The sequence below is a fragment of the Aulonocara sp. 'chitande type north' Nkhata Bay genome, linkage group LG2, assembly GCF_057382095.1.
Source record: "Aulonocara sp. 'chitande type north' Nkhata Bay isolate Kocher_YH1m ecotype deep benthic linkage group LG2, A_spYH_male_GT1.1, whole genome shotgun sequence".
Lineage (NCBI taxonomy): Eukaryota > Metazoa > Chordata > Actinopteri > Cichliformes > Cichlidae > Aulonocara > Aulonocara sp. 'chitande type north' Nkhata Bay.
In genome coordinates, this window is record NC_141345.1 from 32,564,174 (window position 1) to 32,584,002 (window position 19,829).

At 38.8% G+C, this 19,829-nt stretch overlaps 1 protein-coding gene across 1 annotated transcript in view; it reads left to right on the forward strand.

Moving 5' to 3' along the window:
- fstl5 (follistatin-like 5) overlaps positions 1–19,829 on the forward strand; it is a 197,731-nt gene that overhangs the window by 93,749 nt on the left and 84,153 nt on the right. Inside the window, exons 5-6 of the mRNA XM_086259763.1 lie at positions 9,789–9,985; positions 16,518–16,638. Coding sequence (XP_086115889.1) covers positions 9,789–9,985; positions 16,518–16,638 — 318 coding nt within the window. The remainder of the gene's footprint in view (positions 1–9,788; positions 9,986–16,517; positions 16,639–19,829) is intronic.

The following is a 19,829-nucleotide window of genomic DNA, read 5'->3' on the forward strand; positions in this document are numbered from 1 at the left end:
AAAAAAAACATAATTAACTTTGTGAGGTGTGTCAGTCATTGTCAGTGTGTCAGTATTTAGATGAATGAATGTTAAGTCTGTGATGTTGTGTAGTGTAAAACCTAAAATAATCTGGCTGTAGTCAACCAAATCAAAAACATGGTCCTGGGTCGATGGAGAAAGAGCTGATACAGACACCTGTTAAGTCCTCCAGGGACACTGGCCAGGTCCTCCCAGTTGTACTAATTAACCCCACCTACTAGGATACTGCACGACAACACAGAGGGTGTACTCTTAAGTACATCAAAACTCTCTTGTGTTCAGCATGGAAGCACCATGTTTTCACTGTTTTTTTATTTAGTTTTTTTTGTTGCAGCATGTTTTAAGTGCAATATAGATGATTTGCTGGGATGATATATTTGATATGTGCAAGTTGTTAAGACGTATCTTAAACAACTGAATGAAGCACAAACAGTGCATCACATTGTAACAGGAATGTGCATGTATTCATCGGGTGAAGCGGATAAATTATAATGTGCTGCTAGGTTTCCTTTAAACTGCTGGAATCGCAGCTACAGTACTACAACACAGACCAAAAATACCTGCCCAGTCAACAAAATAATTTCACTTGATCTTACTACAAATTAATGGAATGTCCACATCTTCTTTATTATGCTATGGGATAGTAATGTTTAGTGTTTACAGCTCTATACCTTTAGACTAGATTATTTAATGTGGTGCAGTCACCTTATTTGCAACAGTGTTGCATTTTAATGTCATAGTTTGTGTTATGTAAGGATTTATCATCTTCATCTGATAATATGATAACTCTGATTGGAGTAGTTGACACTCACAGGGATCACTTTTTTCTGAAGCAGAAAGCCACTGAAGTAAGGTCAGCATGCCTAAAGGGTAAATAGAAGCAAATAGAAGGCTTTTCACACCAGCACACATCTACCCATCTATTCCAAATCCATCTTGACTTGGGGCTACATAGTTAACCTCGCAACACCAAAAGCCTTTCTGACTATTTAAAACTGTAAATGTTACTGAGGTTACTCCTTATTTCTTTGCTTCCACCACTGGGTTTCAGTCTAACATTATTAACTCAGGTATTGACATCATTTATGCATCAGCTATACATCTGAGAAATATTTCTATTCTTGTTCAAGCTCGCTGATCAAACTGTGGCCCAACTGTGAAGAAATGATATTCCTCAGCCTGTCTGCAGTAGACCAAATATAGACCTGCAGCAGTGTTGATTTGATGTCTTGGCCCCTGGGTCACTGCCTTCTATCATGTCATCAACAAGACCTGCCACTGAAGGAGTAAGCTCTGTGTAATCAAGCCTTCTGGGATCATATTTGAGAGGAAAACAAAGCCTTCCTGTTCTCACAATCTCCTTCTCTTCTCGTTCTTTTCTTTGTCTTGTATTTCAGTCTAGCTTCATCTCAGTCTGGAAGATTAGTCTAAGCCAACCTACATTTCTTTTGGGAAAAGAAAGGCCTGTTCTTTTGCCCCCCCCCCCCCCCCCCCTCCCCCCTCCAACAAAAAAAGACCTACAATAACCAACAATTTCAAAGTATTTAAATTATACTTATTCTTTATTCATTTTTGACCAGTTTCCATTTACAGTCTCTCACTTATACATGTATTGGATTAATTAAATTGGCGCTCCAACCTGTAATGCTTTATACAATGCAGGAGTCAAGATGAGTCACATGTTTCACATTCACTGAAATTAATAATTAAGATAATCCATCAGAACATGCCACAAAGCCATCATGGCCAGGATCCAGCAGTGCTAGAACAAAAGGCCAGTAAAGTCAGAGTGTTCAGGTGTGGGTGTACTGGAGTATATAGTAGCAGGTGGCACAGAAGTTGGGCTTTTTTTTAATAGGGGAATTGAAGCTCTGAACACCTCCTGGGGATTCTGTCAGTCGAGTGAAAAAAAAGGAAAGCAGTAAGGCTAAGTTGGGTGGATGGAGTAATGTTTGAGTAAAGTCTCCTAGATGATAATGATTCCATTCAAGGTAAGAGAGGAGGGGTGGGGTGGTAATACATCAAAGATTAAGACGTGAGGAAGAGCAGCAGTCTTGATGAAAGATTGGAAGGAGAGGATTACACCTGCATCTGGGGAGGAAACAGTAGTGACAGAGACTGAATGAAAGGGGGGGATCTGTCTTGTGCTGTTACTAAAGGCTCAGAAAGTTACTAAGTGGTAAAGAAACAAAGTGAGGTTTCCAAAGAAACTTTTGTATAGAAGTTGTCCTCTATATGAAAAATACACAATTGTTATTTGGTAAAGACAGAGTTGGAATTACTTATTTATTATTTTTATTATCATTTTGTTATTTTTATTTTTTGCAAAACATCTCATGGAGGAGGCTAGTGTGGGTTTTTGGTATATAAGACATCAGAGTTCACCTTTGGTGACTGTTTTAATATACTGATATATTAGCTATAAACACAATTACTTGGTTGTTTCTTTTATGTCTTTAAGCATGTAGACAGTACAAAAATGGGATGGCACCCATGGGTTATGAAGTCATATCAGCAAAAATGCTCATCCTCAGGGTGAGTGTTTTTGCTATCAAAAATCTCGGTGCTTTGAATCTCAGCTTTCGAAGGGTGTGTGTGTGGCCCAGAAACTGCAGAACACTTCATGCTCATTAGCAAATGACTGTGATAATCGTCCTTTATGACTGTAATCGTAGCCATAATTTACAAAATTCTACTTACCCTATTAAGCCATAAGAGAAGCCTTTACTGAGGTCACAGAGCAAAGCAGCCAAGGGCTATTTTTCTATATTCTTCTGTACAACTAGCAGTTTGTTTTACAAACTGAGCACTCTGCCCCTGGCCATTAGCAAGAAAACAGGTTTATGGTACTTGTGGACTGACTTTACATTGCATACCCAGAACCTACTTCCATATTTTATATGTAGTCTATTAATCCCAACCAAATGGTGTGTGTGTGTGTGTGTAGCTGACAAATATATCAGTAATCATTAGTTTTCAGATGACTGTGAATGGTTTGAAACAAATTTTACATGATATGTATTTGAACAAATACATATCATGTCTTTTACCAAGACTTTTTCCGGTTTTCCTTTTGTTATTTGTTACGTTATTTTAATTGCCTGAACTTAATAAAATATCAATAGAGGTGACTGATAAGAAAATGCTCCTATAATTGACTTCAACAGAAAGCTTGTGGGTTTTTTCTCACTAGCTTCTGGTTTTAATAATTAAACAACAAACCAATCATTATCTCCAAAGGATAATTCAATAGATCAATCCTGTTCTTTGTACAGATGTTATTAGATACTGTAAAACATTCAGCCATCGGGCCAAACACAAGAAATCTGTTCATCAACTCTAGCAGCCACTTTGACATAAGTCTAACAATTTAGAGACCCATTCCCTGTAGAAATTGGACTGGCTTGTTTCCAGATTTGTTCTTTACTTTAATTGCCATGTGACCACAGATGGAATTGGTTTTTAGTACAGCATGAAAACAAAATTTCAGTACACAATGTGAGCAGCAAATCATATAGGCACATGTGACAAAAGAAAAGCAGCTCCATGACAGCTGGGTAAACTCAATCTGCTAATAAAGATCATGGAGTGTGATTAAAAGATCAAGAATATCTAACAAAAGGACCTTACGGTGTGACTGTGTTTCAACTTGCTGTTTCCAAGGGCAGGAATGAACTTCAGTTTTGTATTTCTTTACTTTTCAGTATGGATGCAAAAAGCCTCAGTGTGACTGAAATCTTTTATTTTGAACTCCGAGATATTAGCAGGAGTCTCTTCTCTGTGCCTGAGGTCTGCTGTGAGTGTTTTGCATTCATATCGACCTGGCCAGAGCAGCTTTGAGGGGTTGCAGCTCTACTGCCCAGATATCCATTTCAGATTCAGTCAGGTGTTGCGGCACTGACACCTCCAGTTGCTCTTAAAGATTGCAATCAGTGACCTCTGATTTGGTTAGCCCAGTTGTCATGCTGTGCTGTCTTGATGTATTGTGAGCAGCGGCAGTACCCAGGGCCCTGGAGACGGAGATGGAAAAGCTGCAAGAGATGGTTGGTGGGGGGCAGGCTTAGTCGGGCAAAGATGGGACAGTTTCAGTGGAGTTGACTCTAGCTATTCCGCTGAGCCGCCTTTTTCTTTTTATAAATAAAACAGTAGGGCTTTTAAAGGGGCAGGTTGAGGTAGCGAGGGGGGTTCAGTCACTTTTACGGTCTCTGTGGAGAGCATGTAGAATTTCTGTTTTCTTTCTCTGAGTCTACTGCATGTTCGGCAAAGGATTAGTGTGTATTTTCAGCTCGAAAAGTAACTTTTCATTAGTGCCAGCTGGACTTATATTGGTTGCTAATGCAGCAGCTGCTTCTCCATGCTGTTTGGCACAATACACGTTTGAGACTCTTAATTTCTTGTGCACAGTAGTGTGCCTCTCAGGTGCTTAGAAAGCAGACGTTTTTCACCTGTACAATATTTAAGTTTTCTACACTGACGTCATCTGTATGTGGAAAAGTTCTTTAAAACAGAAACTACTTTTTTTGCTTTTAGCCTTCATGCTTCATTACATTTGCTCACCACAGAGTGTACCACCATTTCCCTGTGCTTGCATGCTGTTATACCCATGAGAATGGCACTTTTGTATGGTTTGAATGTAGGGTTTTGTTGTTGTTCTTTGGATACACTAATCTCCGGGTCATTGAGTCAACAGCAAACAGTAAAAGGGCGTCTTCCTTCACGTGGTATTGCCAAATTATCAAAAATTAACACTGGCTTCCATGAATACCTGGATGGCCTACATTTTGACTAAAAGCCACTTATTAACCAATTGCACACAGATGAATAGTCACTGTGAAAAGCTAAATTTTTTTGTCACTCTCACTAAATTGTTGCTTTCTCTGCAACTCTGTCCATGAAAAATGTCATGTATTCCATCCATGGATAATATTTAGTTTTGTATTACAACACTTTTCCATGTCCCTGAATATATTATTTACTAATCATATGTTGTTTTCAGGGTGTGTTCTTAATAAGGAGACTGTGAATGAAAGGTACAGTTAAGCTTGCACTGGGGACAAGGGAAGATGAAATTATAAAGCACTAAAATCAAAACAAACACGTGGAGAACCCAGTGTCAAACATTAGTTTAAATTTTAGATGTTCTTTCTAAGGCTGTAACTGGCTGTTCAGTTTGTTTGTGAATGTCACTAAATGTAGAAAAAGCTGTCGGCTGCATAAAGCGGTTAGACATAAAGATTTTGTTGTTAGATCACTATTCATCACCATCCATCACTTTTGCTGCACAAATGCAAAATGTCCATCGATACCACTTACATAAAACAGATAAGAAGAACAGATGAAACTACATTCCAGCTCATCTTTAACACTTAGCATTTAAGATGCCATTGCTATTCAGTAGGTAAGGCTCAATCGTTTAAAGGCCTTGGTGTGAGTCGCCTAGTAAACAAACGTAACTTCGGTTAATGTGATACTATTGCAAGAATTGCTCTCTCTGTGTCCTCGAGGTCTTCGTCTTGAAGCTATTGTACAATACTCTGTTGTTTACCTCTTTTATATTTGCTGTTTCTTTGCTCTTTTTGTTGGCACAGGTCACTTGACCATTACCAGCACCAGCTGGAATAACTCTGAACTGGCAGGAAGCTTGCACACCACATTAAGCTTTTGCTTGAACCTTGTCCCTTTGTTTGTGTCATCTTATCCATGCACACGAGTAGCTATACTTGTGTAACAGCTAGATGGACCATTTAGTGGAATTTGCATGTTCTCCCTGTACCTGCGTGGGCTCTGGCTGCCTCCCACAGTCCAGAGATATGCATGTTAGGTTAACTGGTGATTCTAAATAGGCGAAGGTGTGAATCTGAGAGTATATGGCTGCCTTTCTCTGTGTGTTGTTATTGACTATGTATTTGTCCAGAATGTACTCTGCCTTTTTGCCCATTGCTTTGCCTGCTGACAGTGTTGTGTTATAAATCAAGCACACCCATTTGCCCTGCTATAAATGCTCAGACTCACTGTTTACAGCCGCACACAAGATGACCAAAAGAGAATCTTCGGTCAGTAAGATCAATCTAGAGGAAGCTCTCGGGGTTTCATAGTTGAACCTGTTGAAGGATTATTAGTTGCCTGCAGCTGTCCTTGTCCCTGGATTTCTCTGAGTCTTGCAGCCTCTCCACTTTCACAGTAATCGGTATCAGTTGACTGTTGGCTCTCTGTCAGTTACCCTGTGGCTACCGTGTTGGTCTCCCAAGGCATGGAAGTCATTGGAGGCATGCTTGCTGTTATGGTCAGGGTCTTAAACTTCCTACTGAAGCAGCCTGCTCTCCTACCACCAAATTATTTAAAAATAAAAGGATAAGGTTAAAGGATTATTTAACATCATTATCATTACTGTAAATAAGATTGTAATGTTGATGGAACAGTAGAACTCCATTTTAAGCCTTTTACTGATATCTAACATGATCCTCCATCAAAAACAAAACAAAAAAAACCCAAAACAAAACAAAGCAAGCACCTCTGTTCTTCCCTTGTTCTTCCATTACAAGTAATTTTGAGTCCAGACGAGGTTTGCACAGTTTTATAACCCATCCTGATTTCCTGTGTCTTTGTCTACAGTAAGACTGAAAAAAGGCAGATGATTCAATTAACAAGACAATGTTGGAACTGAGAACTCATCAGTTAGTGATGATCAATTTAATGATCAAAGTTTTAATGGGAAATGTTTTTTTTTCTTTTCTTTTCTTTTTTTTCTTTTCTTTTCTTTTCTTTTCTTTTTTTTTTTAGGATAACCCCAGCAATTGCACAGGAAAAGCAGACCCCATTGATGCATCCCTTTGAGCTCAAAAACCACTTCTGTGCCTGAGACATTTCCATATTTACAGGAAACTTTGGATTTCACGAAACGGAGAGTTATTCTTTCAGCATTCAGTAGATCTTAGTTTGACAAAGTGGATTGGACTGAATAACACAACAGCTTTTTGCTGAGTTTTTACTTGTTCCCTGAAGTACTGTTTTGACTAAGGCATGTTGGCATAGTTAATTTGACAGATTATAGTCGCCATTGCCAAATTATTGCTTAAACTCCCCTGTGTAGACAAGTACTGTTTGGATATGTTGGAGTGTTTAAATGCATGTTTTTGGGTAGCAGTTTGTCTATAAGTAGTTTCATTTACATCCACGTGTGGACCTGCATGCATGTGATAGTTCATGCTTCTTTTATGTAGCTGACCTTAGCCGAGGGTATGCCAGCAGCCATTTATCTTTTATTCATTTTACCAGCCATCTGTGACCAGGGCAGCTTCTCTGCCACTGATGCTTGTTAAAGCAGAACCCGCTCCAAGAGGTGCAGCATTCTGCAGTTGGTACACTTTGGAGGGCAAGTTACTTTTTTGATTCCCTAGAATTCACCAGCCATTATCACTATTTTGACAGCCAAAGCAAATTTTGTCATTGAAAAGAGCTTCCTGTTGTTTTGTTACCTGCTGCGGCTGCTAGAAAGTCCTTAGCAGCCACCACTGTTTTTGTTCACACCCTGCTAGTTACAGAGTGCTTCTGACTGAGTGTGCAGCTCAAACATCTGTCAACACCTCAGTTTGATAGTTATAGAAGCCAGACCATCACTGAGAGACAATGTTCCAGTGCTTCTTTCTCTTACCTAATTTTCTCCACCTGGCTAGGTTATGATTTCCTAATTTTGGTACACGAGGTCATCAGAAAATAAAGCATTTATAGGAGTAGAATTACACTGCTGACAATGTCTTTGGATAAACAAAACAAAAGAGACCGTCTTAAAACACAACACATAGATTACAGGGAAAAAAATCTTTAAAGTGAAATATGTCCACAAGCATCTACGGTAGATGTGTTTTTTTATGCGTCTTGGGACCAAACTGTTCCTACAAAATATAAACCTTGTTTTTCAGTTTTTTTAATATTCATAACTACAGCAGAGAGCATGATCTTCAATATGTTGATCCAATATCTCCCACAGTAAACATTCGTGGTTGGAGTTGGTAACTGTAAAGGTCATCGCATGCGATTCGCATCAGTTTTACACTCATCAAACATTCACTTGAACCCTTCTGCCCTGCATGGAATAGCAATGATCAGACACTAATGGCGTTAACTTTTCCTTTTCATTGCAGCGCAGAGAATGTGGCAGTTTTTAAATTTGAAAAGGAGAGCGCTAGTATCCAAATAGCACCTGTTGTCCATGATATTGACATCTGTATTAAAGAGAAAATCTTATCTAACAAGCTTGTATGGAAGAATCTATATTTGTCGTGTTTCTTGTTATTTGCTTTTCTCTTTTCATTCATAGATAAAGGTATTTCTTCACTTTTTCCACCAAGAGAATAACAGCTATCACAGAAAACTGCAAATCTCAGTAAATCATTTCTAATAAGTTAAGTGTCGGTTGTACATTGTTGTTTACACTGAATCTTTACGCTACCATATTTTTATACTTAATTTTTATACTTTCTTCATGATAATAATAAACATTATATGAATGCGAAGAATAGAGTTTTTACGCCTTGGGGACTTTACAAGGTTACAGAGAACTGAGATGAAAATGATAGTTTCGGTGAAAGCCAGTTTATTTCCCTGGCAGAGTTTAAGGAGAACTTCTTCAAGGCTGTCATATCCAAATGATGGCGAGCGTCGGGATTACATCAATCATCTCATTTAAATGCTCACTGATTGCTCAATTTGTTTCTATAAAGGAATGCTTGAAGACATTTACAGTACAAAAATGAGATCCCAGGTATCTCATAATGACATGTCATTGGTTTCTGGGGTCACTCTGATTCTACTTAGCTAGTCATCAGCTTTCGGTGAGAACCCAGTTCTACTGTGTGAAATTCTCATTACCAGACTCACTAAATCATTCCTGCTTGATCATCCCCAACAAAGATCATTTGTCTCACATGAGATTCTGCAACGAAGCTATTATTCCATACTTGTCCCATGTTGATCACGCAGTAAGATGTGGTATAGATGTCAGCGTCCTCTCCAGAGACTTAAAAGACTTCCCAGTGAACAGCAACGTTTTTCCCATGTGCTTGTTGACATCAGCTAATATAACTGTTATTAGTAGAGAGAGACTTCCAGATTTAGCAAGGAGAAGCTGATTTGACATGTGTCAACCTCTAGTTTTAGTCCTTATTTTTCTCTTTGGCTCCACTCTACTCTGCTGAATCTTTCATGTAGTTTACGTCTTTGATCTGGAGCCTTTGATGGTGGATTGTAAATACAAAACCAACGTGTTTTCTGTTGCTGTCAGGGTTAGTGTTTGACACCTGTGTGATGGATTTGTTCATCAGTTTCTTTGTGTTGAAGAGGCTCCCGCTTTCTTAGTTTGAGGCAGTGAAGGCAGCGTGTCTGTCACACTTTGTGCTCCCCTCGGGAAAACAATCTTTAGCGTTTGTTATTATGAGGAAGACAGTCAGAGACCTGTACAGATTTGGGTTTTGCTGAATATAAACAAGAGCTAATGTTTAATAATGTGAATCTTCAGGGGGATTCTACTTTGCTTGGATACTAATTGGCTAAAAATGTGAAAACACTACATCCATTGTTACAAATAATAAGTTCAATGTTTTTAATTGTGCTTTGTTCTGCACTTGGGAATAATTTAGATATTTATGAAACATGTTATCGGATAAAATAAACATGTACTTTCCCCTTAGCTCTTATTGCATTTTTTACTACAAATAAATAAATAAACTCTCCATCATCCAACCAGTTTGCCTTTTCTTTTTCCCCCCCAGATGATAACTGTAGACTGAGCGACTACCGACGGCTGAAAAACAAGATTCTGGATTTGCATGAGAAACGATACATGGGGCCTGCCAGCCATGGGAAACACAAGGACAGCATGGTGGCCAAGAAGCAACTGGTTGATGTCATGTTCAAACGCTTTGATACAGACAATAACGGTCAAATAGATGCCAGCGAGCTCTCACAGGTAAGAATATGGGAGTAAAAATGAGCTTGACTATGCCACTACATATTCCCCCTTTCAAAAATGAATGTGGTATTAGTGTGTGTTTGGCATGAAGGTAACATACTGCTTAACCTCGACTCACAAGCTAACACTGGTCTTAAGGTATTTTTTAAAGCATCATTTAAGTACAGAATAAAAATATTTGCTTCCCATTTCAAGAGACTTCACAGTATCTGTCATGTCTGTCAAAACTTGAGAGCCATTTCATTTAAATATCTCATCAAAGGGGGATAAAAAGTGAACAAACCATCTGTGCGCTCAGGTGTTTAAACTGTCCTCTTTCATGTGTGCCAGAATTGTGTCCGTTTTACTCCTTTTACCCTTCCCTCTGGTAGCTGTTGTGCATCGCTCAAGGTAAATCTTTTGAAAAGCAATGTGGGTCAAAGGAGCCATGAAGCTTAAGGGAGGCTACAGCCTTTGACCAGCACTACCAAGAGGGATGTTGTAAAAAAGACCTTTTTGTGGCTGCCGTAAGGAAGGAAGATATTCTGTGCATATCAAATAAAGTCTCCCAGTACCCCGGGATTGAGTTAATATAGAGCTTATTTGAATAATTGAAGGGGTAAGCAACCCGCAGTGGTTTTCAAAACCATCATATCAGTTTCTTTTCTTCTGTTATCTTCCTGCTGATCCAGTAGGAAATCCTGCGTGTACAGAGGTCACCTTGGTAAGCTTTGTCAGTGCCCTTTCCTCTGACTCATTAGATCAATATTTTAGCACAGGAGGTTTATGGCATATGGCCACAAAATAGTGATATTTTCATATTATTTACATATTTTTACATGTTTTAACATTAAATGGTACTCCTTGCCAGCTTGAGAGAAATCAATGCTCGGTGAATAAAATACATAGTCAACAAACTATGTTGGACTGGTATGTCTGTGAAGGTTCTCAGTCATCCCCCCAGGGGGTTCATGACCCTCTTGGGGGACGCTCCCCTAGGACTTCAATCTGGGACTCTCTACCATTTGACCTTAGAGCTGAAGAAGCTTCTCGTTGATAGGTGAAACATCTTCAAGCAACTTAAAGAGACACTTTTCCTTCCAAGCTCCTTAGACCGTGTTGGACTGGGTTTTATGGAAAAACATTGCCAATATACCCCAAGTGTTAATTTGAATATGCCCTTTCAACCTATTGAATATTACTTTGGCCTGGTTTTTAACCCTGTTTGTAAATGAGATGTAATCTTTTCCTCTGCAGAGTTGATACCCCCACCCCCACCAGGTGTTTTGAATCATGCAGGCTAATAATATACGTCCAAATGGAGGAACTGTTTTCAGGGATTCCTCCAAGTCTGTTTTTAGCCCTCCTCCCATTTTTGTTGTTTACATATATGGGAAATTTGGCATATTTCATGCAGAGCCAGCCACATAAACCTCATTCACAGGAAAATGGAGAGAAGGGAGCACTTTTGGGAAGGGCAGAAATTGAAATATCAGTGAATTGCAGGTGGCCCTTATGGGGGTTTCAACTGAATTTATTATTTTTTTGTTCATACAGATATGCTTTTTTTCATGAGCCTACCTGACTTTGGGGTATGCATGCAGTAGTTAACCAAGAAACTTTTTTTCATTTGTTTTGTTATTTACCTTGGAGAAAATATTGTCCAAAAAAATCCATCAATGCAACAGTCCAAACTGTATCTTTGTTTGCCTGTAGTAAGTGAAGACTATTTACATGTTTACTTTACAGGCATAAAAATGTTTCTGATTAATTTAATTCACATCAGAATAACTACACAATGACAGCAGGACAAATATCGCTTCGAAATAGGTTTCTCCATCTAATCAGTCAGTTAACAAACAAAGGCTCTCATGGGTTAATAGCGCTTCACCATCATGGCTCCTATACCAAATTAATAATTTGTTTTCAAATGGATTCTCTGCTTTATTGATCAGAATTTTTTTTCAGAGTAATTCATAACTCAACTTAAATGATGTAAGTTACACAGTAAGGTTATGGCTCTCTTAACTTGTACTGGCAGGGCCGTGCATGTTTTCTTAACCTCATCTGCTTGAGCTGGCACTGAGTTCTATCTTATTAAGAAATTATAATTTTGAAAGAAGAGATTAATGCAAATCAAATTTGGCCTGAACAAACCTTCAAAAAGAACTACATAAGCAATTCACACATTTTTCATCAGTTTAAAATTACAAAATTATGGCTGCCACCCCCATGGCCTAAAGCACCCTTTATAATTGGAGCATTCTCTGATCTCATTTGAAATTCTAGGACAGAAATCCCTCACTTGGACTTACTCAATGTGCTAGAGTGTGCACATGAAGTGACACAGTGAGCAATTGTTCCTGCCCTTTTAGTGCCCTTTTAAAATGGCAAATCAAAACATATTTTTTCTTCATGCATTCATCGTATCTATCACTGTACCAAACATAATATTTGAAGATTTATCTTTTACTAGAAAAAATAAAAATAAAACACTGCTTCTTGTCCAGTGTTGATCCTGATATACCGTTTATTGTCTACAAAAAGCATGATAAAAGATGCTGTAGAATTTGCTGTAAGAAGAAACATTATGTAAGTTTTTTTTTTCAACTTGCATCTATAAACTTTTAAATATAGTACAAATCTCAAGGTTCTAACTAATGGAAAATTGCTCTTTTACTATACTATACTTTTACTATACTATAAATACCTTGGAGTACACATTGACAATAAACTGGACTGGGCTAAAAACACCACAGCACTTTACAGGAAGGGCCAGAGTCGTCTCTATTTTTTGAGGCGACTGAGGTCCTTCAACATCTGCCAGAAAATGCTGAGGATTTTCTATGAGTCTGTGGTGGCCAGTGCGATCCTCTATGCTGTTGCATGCTGGGGGAGCAGGCTGAGGGTCGCAGATGCCAACAGACTTAATAAACTGATCCGTAAGGCCAGCAATGTTGTGGGGATGGAGCTGGACTCCCTCAAGGTGGTGTCGGAGAGGCGGATGCTGTCCAAGATAAAGACAATGTTGGATAACACCTCCCACCCACTCCATGACATGTTGGTCAGTCACAGGAGCTCGTTCAGTGAGAGACTGAGATTACCGAAAAGCACCACTGAACGACACAGGAAATCATTCCTGCCTGTGGCCATCTCCCTGTACAACGCATCCACTTAACACACTGTTTGCTGCTACAGCTACACATGTTTCTTTTCCAAATATTTATTTATAAGTGACTTATGTATGTATGTATGTATGTATATATATGTATATATTGTACTATTCTTAGTTAGCGTATTGTCTGTCTTGTCTTAATGTTGGTTTAAAATGGAGCACTGTAACAAAAAATAATTTCCCCCAGGGATCAATAAAGTATTCTGATTCTGATTCTGATTTTAAATCTCTGCAGAAGTCTAGTCTGAGTTGTTATCAGGTCTGCAAATATTTCTAAAAGAGCTGAATTCAAATTAAGAGGAGTGCGAACAGGTGACTTCTGATCCCTATTTTGGGATTTTGGGGGGCTAAAATAGATACAAAAAATAGATATAACGAATTTGCAAATCTTTTGAAACATTCATAGCACAGTCACTGAAGATCTTGCTTCATAAGTCACACATCCTAGTATGAGTCCTGCAGTATTGTTTTGTACTGCAGTACCTAATTCATCCTCTTGACAATACAAAAGGTTTTCTTTTTGTTTTTTCTTTGCAGATTAATGCATGCAGGGTTTACAACTACCCTCTTTTCACATGAATAACACAGAATCTTATTTTGTTTGTGTAAAAAAATAGTAAAGGTGGATAAAGAGGAGACAGATGCAACTTTAAAACTTTTGAAATTGTAAGGGAGATGATGTGTAAATTGTTATGGTTATGAGGGAAGAGCAGAGTCGAGAGTGAAGGAGATGAAAGCACGTCTGGAATGCTGGAAAATGTTCACATACAGCAAGGTTTCCACCAGTGTATTGCAAGCCTGGAGGCGCAACAGGGGGTTAACTTAAGCATCCCAGCTGAACAACCTTTCTAGCAGGAACCGTATAGTTATGGTACATAATGTCTGTATTGCAAGAATAGGTTCCGTGTAAGTAAAAAAAAAAAAAAAAGAAAACTCAGTGTAACTGCTAATTGTAAGACATATGTTCTGTCTGGGTAACCAGCCAATGTTCCATTGGCTTTGTAAATTAAGGTTCAATTTAAAACAGGCAGAAGCTGCAATCTCAATACACATATATCTGGTTAACCTATTGATGATTTGCCTCAGATCATTTAGCTCACATGGTCCACTGAACATGTGCAGGATATGTTACTGCTTTGTTGTTCTCTTTTTCTCCAGAGGAGTCACTGGAAAAACACTGTAGAAACAGAAATGGAGTTTATGCATCAAAGCCTGCAATTCCAACGCATAAAAGTCTCTTAAATGCCACATCACTCCAGGTGATGAAAAGACCAAAAAGCAAGCAAAGAAAGGAGCAATGAGTAAAGACTGTTTTTGAGTTAAAATCATCTTCTTTTTAAAAAAAATTTCTAAGCCCAAGAATGAAAAGAATTAAAATAGAAAATTTGTACATTGAATTCTTTTTTTTCAGTGATTCAACATTCAAATTAAAGTTAGGTGTAGCTCACATAGCATCACAGGTAACTCTTAAATTTTGGGCAAGTCATCTGGGAAAGGGAAGTGCACTGATCCGATGGACAATGCATGATGTATAAAGCCGTCCCTTGTGATCAGCATTTTGACAGCTGATCTAGTATGATGGATGTTTTACTGCCAGGGCCATGCAGAAGGTGTGGAATAGGATCATGTTTTTATCAGGATGATGACAAAAACTGCAGTATTTTGGACCTGTTCATCCACTGTTGTGACAGAACTTCATTGACTTTCAGTTTGGCTACAATGCAAATGTTACCGAACATGACCACAGCCTTCATAGACTGACACTTTACCTGAAGGAACTGTAGAACTTTTAAATATTAATCTGAAAAGCCAATGATTAACAAAACTGTCTACTATTTTGTAGTTTTGTGACTGTACGGTTCTACAAATACTAAAACCATTGTATTTGTTTTTCAAATTTAAACTTTCAATTGTTAACTGGCTTTGTCTGAGTAAACAAGATGGGGGAAATGGCCTGACATTGCGTAGTTTTTCCAGCAGAGGGCACTTTGCAACTTGGCTTTTGGCAACACACATGTTTGAAACACAGCAAGCATAAAAACTACATGATCTAAGCAGATTTGGCCAGTGTAAATCACTAAATAAATAACTATGTATAAGAAATGCTAGCAAAATTTTAAAATGCGCAAAATTTTAAAATCACCAAAATATCAATATTGGCCTTAACAATCCTATGTTTGGGCTTCGGTATAGTGAGTGGAGAATTGGAGAATATAGTTGATATCTGGGCCATTACTTCCTTTTTTGCGCATAATTACACGCTGGTCACGTCATCATTCCAGCACAGAGGTGGATTCAAACCCATCATCTTGTTACTGTGAGGTGACAATGCTAGCCACACAACTTGTCAAAGAGTAGATGCAAATAAGGTTAACGTAAAAAACTTAATTGACCTGAGATAGTACCCGATGGTTTCGACTTTGCATTTCAGCCAGTGCATTCCAGTTTTAGTGAAACCGTTTTCTTGGCAATTAGATATATGGTACTCAAATTTTCATTTTGTAATGACATGTGTAATCCAAGCAACACCTATTGTTTCTTAGATTTAAACCTGGGGTAAACAAATTTTTTTTGCATCAGTGGACAAAAGATCTATAATGATCTTACCACCTACTCACATCTTGCATCACTTGATCTCAGTAGGTCACATGATAGGGTGAGACAAGGTCTCGCAATGTTTCACCCGGACCTCTGCTGATGTCCTTGGCTCATGTGATGAGGCACATGATCAATAGCGGGTCAACAACCATCTTAAGGGACAACTCGCACTAGGGTTTAAATACCTGGGACTCTCCACCATTTGGTCTTAGAACTGAAGAAGCTTCTCGGATGAAACGTCTTTAAGACACTTAAAGAGGTCCAGTCGCTTTTCTTTCCAAGCTTCTTAAATTACCATGACCTGGATGATTGAGAACCTACACAGACAATCCATATTAGCCTTTGTTTGCCTCATCCCACTTAAAATGGACTTAAAGGCAACTGGACATCTGTCCCTCTACTGTGTTCAGCTTATTAGGATATACATGTCTGGTGGGCTTAGAGCAGAAAGCAAGTTTAAACCTACACAGATATGTGTTAAACCTACACTTCTCTGTGTAGGTTTAACTGTGCTGATTACTCACTGTAGACTGAATAAGCAGTGCCATCACTGCTGTGGTTTACTTTAAGAGACATCAAATCCTTTGGTGGAAAAGAAAAATGTTATTAGTCAACATCTGGCTGATTTGTTTAGTGGCAACATTAATTGCATAGAGGTTTTGTTTTATTATAATTTCTGGAACAGTACTGAAAAAAACCAACAGACACACACAAACAGAATTAAAAAAAAATGCTCTTAACCTTCTTTAACCAACGATTGATGTATTCTCATTGAAGGTCATCAAGCAAGAAGGTCTATCCAAGGACATCTCTGAATGCACATTGTTTGACTTGCTGAAGTACAACGACGTGAACGATGATGAGCACCTTACAAAAGAGGAGTTCTACACAGCCTTTGGTGAGGATACAGTTTTGTTACTCCCATCGTCTGTTTACATTGTTCAGTAAAATATATATCAGATGTGACAGAAATTTATTTTTAAATTTGCAGTTTTAGTCAATACTAAATAATAGCTCTTGTCTTTAAAAAAAAACTATATTTTAAAGTTGATGGTTCATATTGTCCTAGTGTGTAAACATTACGACAATGTTTACAATGGCGTTCTTTTTACCCAGTTGTTAGTTAATTGATTTGGAAAGTAGTGCAGTAATTATGAGTATTATGAGAAAACAGAGAGTAACTTGAAACCCTGGAAAAAAAAATCTCTCAGATGCCACGACATAATTAATGTGTATACTCATATTTCATTGATACTGATGCTCATTTCTTCTTTATTCTCCTTTTAATAGCATAAAAGTATAGAATAGCCCTTTATTTGTCCTTGCACACTTACAACAAGTACACATACAACTGTGCTGGAATAAAAAATAAATAGTAGACAGCAGGAATAAATGGCAAATAGGAGAAATATATACAATCAAGAGGGGTGTATACAAAACAAAAGAAATATATACAAAAATAGGAGAAAGGCACACATTAGAGAACAATGAGTGCAAAGCAAAAACGTAGTCTGAATAGAGTCTGTGTGTGAGGTAGAGCTGGGCGATATGAGATTTTTTCATATCACGATATGTTTTTTTCATTTCAGGCGATAACGATATCTATCACGATATAAGCCAAATAACTATACTTGTGCCGTTGCTCACAAGTAAAATGTGAAATAATCAGCAGCTTGTTTTTATTTAAATATTTATTTCCCATAATAAGTTCAACAGGGTAGATGTACTTAAGGAACATGAGACTTTTTCAGATAAATAAAGGCAAATATTGCAAACTACACAAAAGGCAGCTGCTAAAGCGTTTAAGTTTCAAAATAGAACAAACGAAACAGACTAAATTGTCAATTCCACTTAGAAACAAAATATTAATTCTAAAAATAAATCTTAGTTTGTTTTACAGAAGAACAGACAAAATTGACTAACTTTTGTCAATATCAAATAAACTGAGAACTAAAAGGAAATTCTCAATCTCTCCTTGTTGTATAGCTGAGCTTTTCAAACAGTTTTAACAGTTACTTTAGTCTGACAAAAGCCGAATGATGAATTAGCGCTTCCAGTCAGACACTGAGGCTACGTCCACACGTACACGGGTATTTTTGAAAACGGAGATTTTCCGTTTTCGTTTTAAAAAATAATCCCGTCCACACATAAAGGCAGAAATGAAGGAAAACGCTGCTATGAACATGCCAAAGCAGCAGGTGGCGCTAGATTCCTAACCGTGCAGAAATGTTGGCCAATCAGAAGTCTAGAAGCCTCGGTGGGAAAAAGTAAACAAAGCTGGGGCATAGAAGCAGAACCGAGTCGTATGTGTGGAGGGACAGTAACTGTGTGTATATGTAAGCATTTAAACACTGCAGAGAGTAGAATTAACAGTAACAGTATTGTAGAAATTCATTTCACCGAAACAATAACGTGGCGCACAGTGTGACGCATGCACCAGTTTATTGTATTTCCAGACTTGCTTTCGGCACATTTACAGTGCACGCTACTCTGTTTTTTGTCAGACTTGAAATAGCCGAAATACCTTCACACTATGGAACTTCTATGGCTCTTCCGTTCGACAATCTCTCCGGCATTGGAACCATCATCTGTTTTCTCTTCGGTCACGCTCGGTTGATTTTTCTAGTCGGCACACTCATTTCCTCCATTACGCGCTGGCTCCATTACCCGCTGGCTGCTTCCCAAACAAACACACGTGCGGCTTGGCACTTGTGCTGTACGTAACAAGTCACGCGACGTGACGCTGCAGCTGTGATTGGTTCGGCTCTGCGCTACTTGATTTGGATTGGCTGACCTTTTTTTTTTTTTTTTTTAAGAGGACAGGAGCGGCGAGGTCTATCGCGATAGCTTAATTTCTCTATCGAGTAAAAGTTTTATCGTGATACATATCGTTATCGTTCTATCGCCCAGCTCTAGTGTGAGGGGTCTGAGTGATGAGGGTTCTCAGACCATGGCTTAGATTATTGAGGTGGGTGGGCAGGGGTGGGTTGTCAGGGATAGTGTTTATTGAAAGTCTGCATGGCCAAGGGGAAGAACCTGTTTACGAGTCTGGAGGTGAGGGACCTGATTGACCAGAGGGCAACGGGTCAAAAAGGTGGTGAACGGGGCGCACGGGGTCACCTGTGATGGTTCTGGTTTTCCTGGGACATAAGCAATTTTTTTTAACGTGTGTAAAACCTTTGGTCTTCATAAAAGAAATATGATTGATTGGTAATTGTTACGTCCCTCTGCAGCTTCTAATCGTCTCAGTGTTTTCAGCTGGTGCTAATTGGCCACACCTAGTCAGGTGTGGATAAAAGCATACCTGAGGCAAGCTTTCCGGCAGTGCACTAGTCTTTGCCTTGGTGGCACCAGCCATTTTAGCCAACCTGGTTTTCCATTTTAGGATGAAACCTCTTCTCACCCACACTCTGTTATTCATCTCCTTTTTTTATGTTGCGGCTTTTGAGCCGGGTCGTAACATAAGTGGGGGCTCGTCCGGGATATTTGGACATTTTAGTGGAGACTGAATGTCAGTTTGTTTTGCTTTTAAGTGGGTGAGTGATGGTGGTCACTGTAATTGTGCAAACTCCCTTTAGTAAGTGTGTTTCAGCTGGGTGGCTGTGCTGCCCTTCCATCGAAGCACTTGTTTGTTGTTTTGCTTTATTGTTTTAGTTTATTGTGTTTGGTGGCTATCCTGGGTGGGGGTACGCTTCAGAGTTTGGTAGGAGACTGTATCTCTGGTCTGCTGCCTGCTCTCGAGTTCGCGTTTAAAGTTGCCTCGAGCCTGGTACACCACTGAAGACTAGGGTAGGAAAAGTAAGGGTTTTGTTGTTTTTAGTGTTTTAGGCTGGGAGTTGCACATAGAAAATCAGTGGCACCAAACTCGGTAGGAGGTTTGAGACCATTCATGATCATGGTCTGTAGCTGAGGCAGGTAGGCTGTTTTTAAGTTGGCATTGTGTGTACGCCATGTGTGTGCATATGTCAGTGTTGATGGATGCTAATGAGATCCTTGTGAGGCGAGTGTTTTGTGATGTGACCTTTTAGTGTTGTGGGGAATATGGCTATTTTGTTGGATCACTTGTGAGTGTTGTTGGCCAGGTGATGG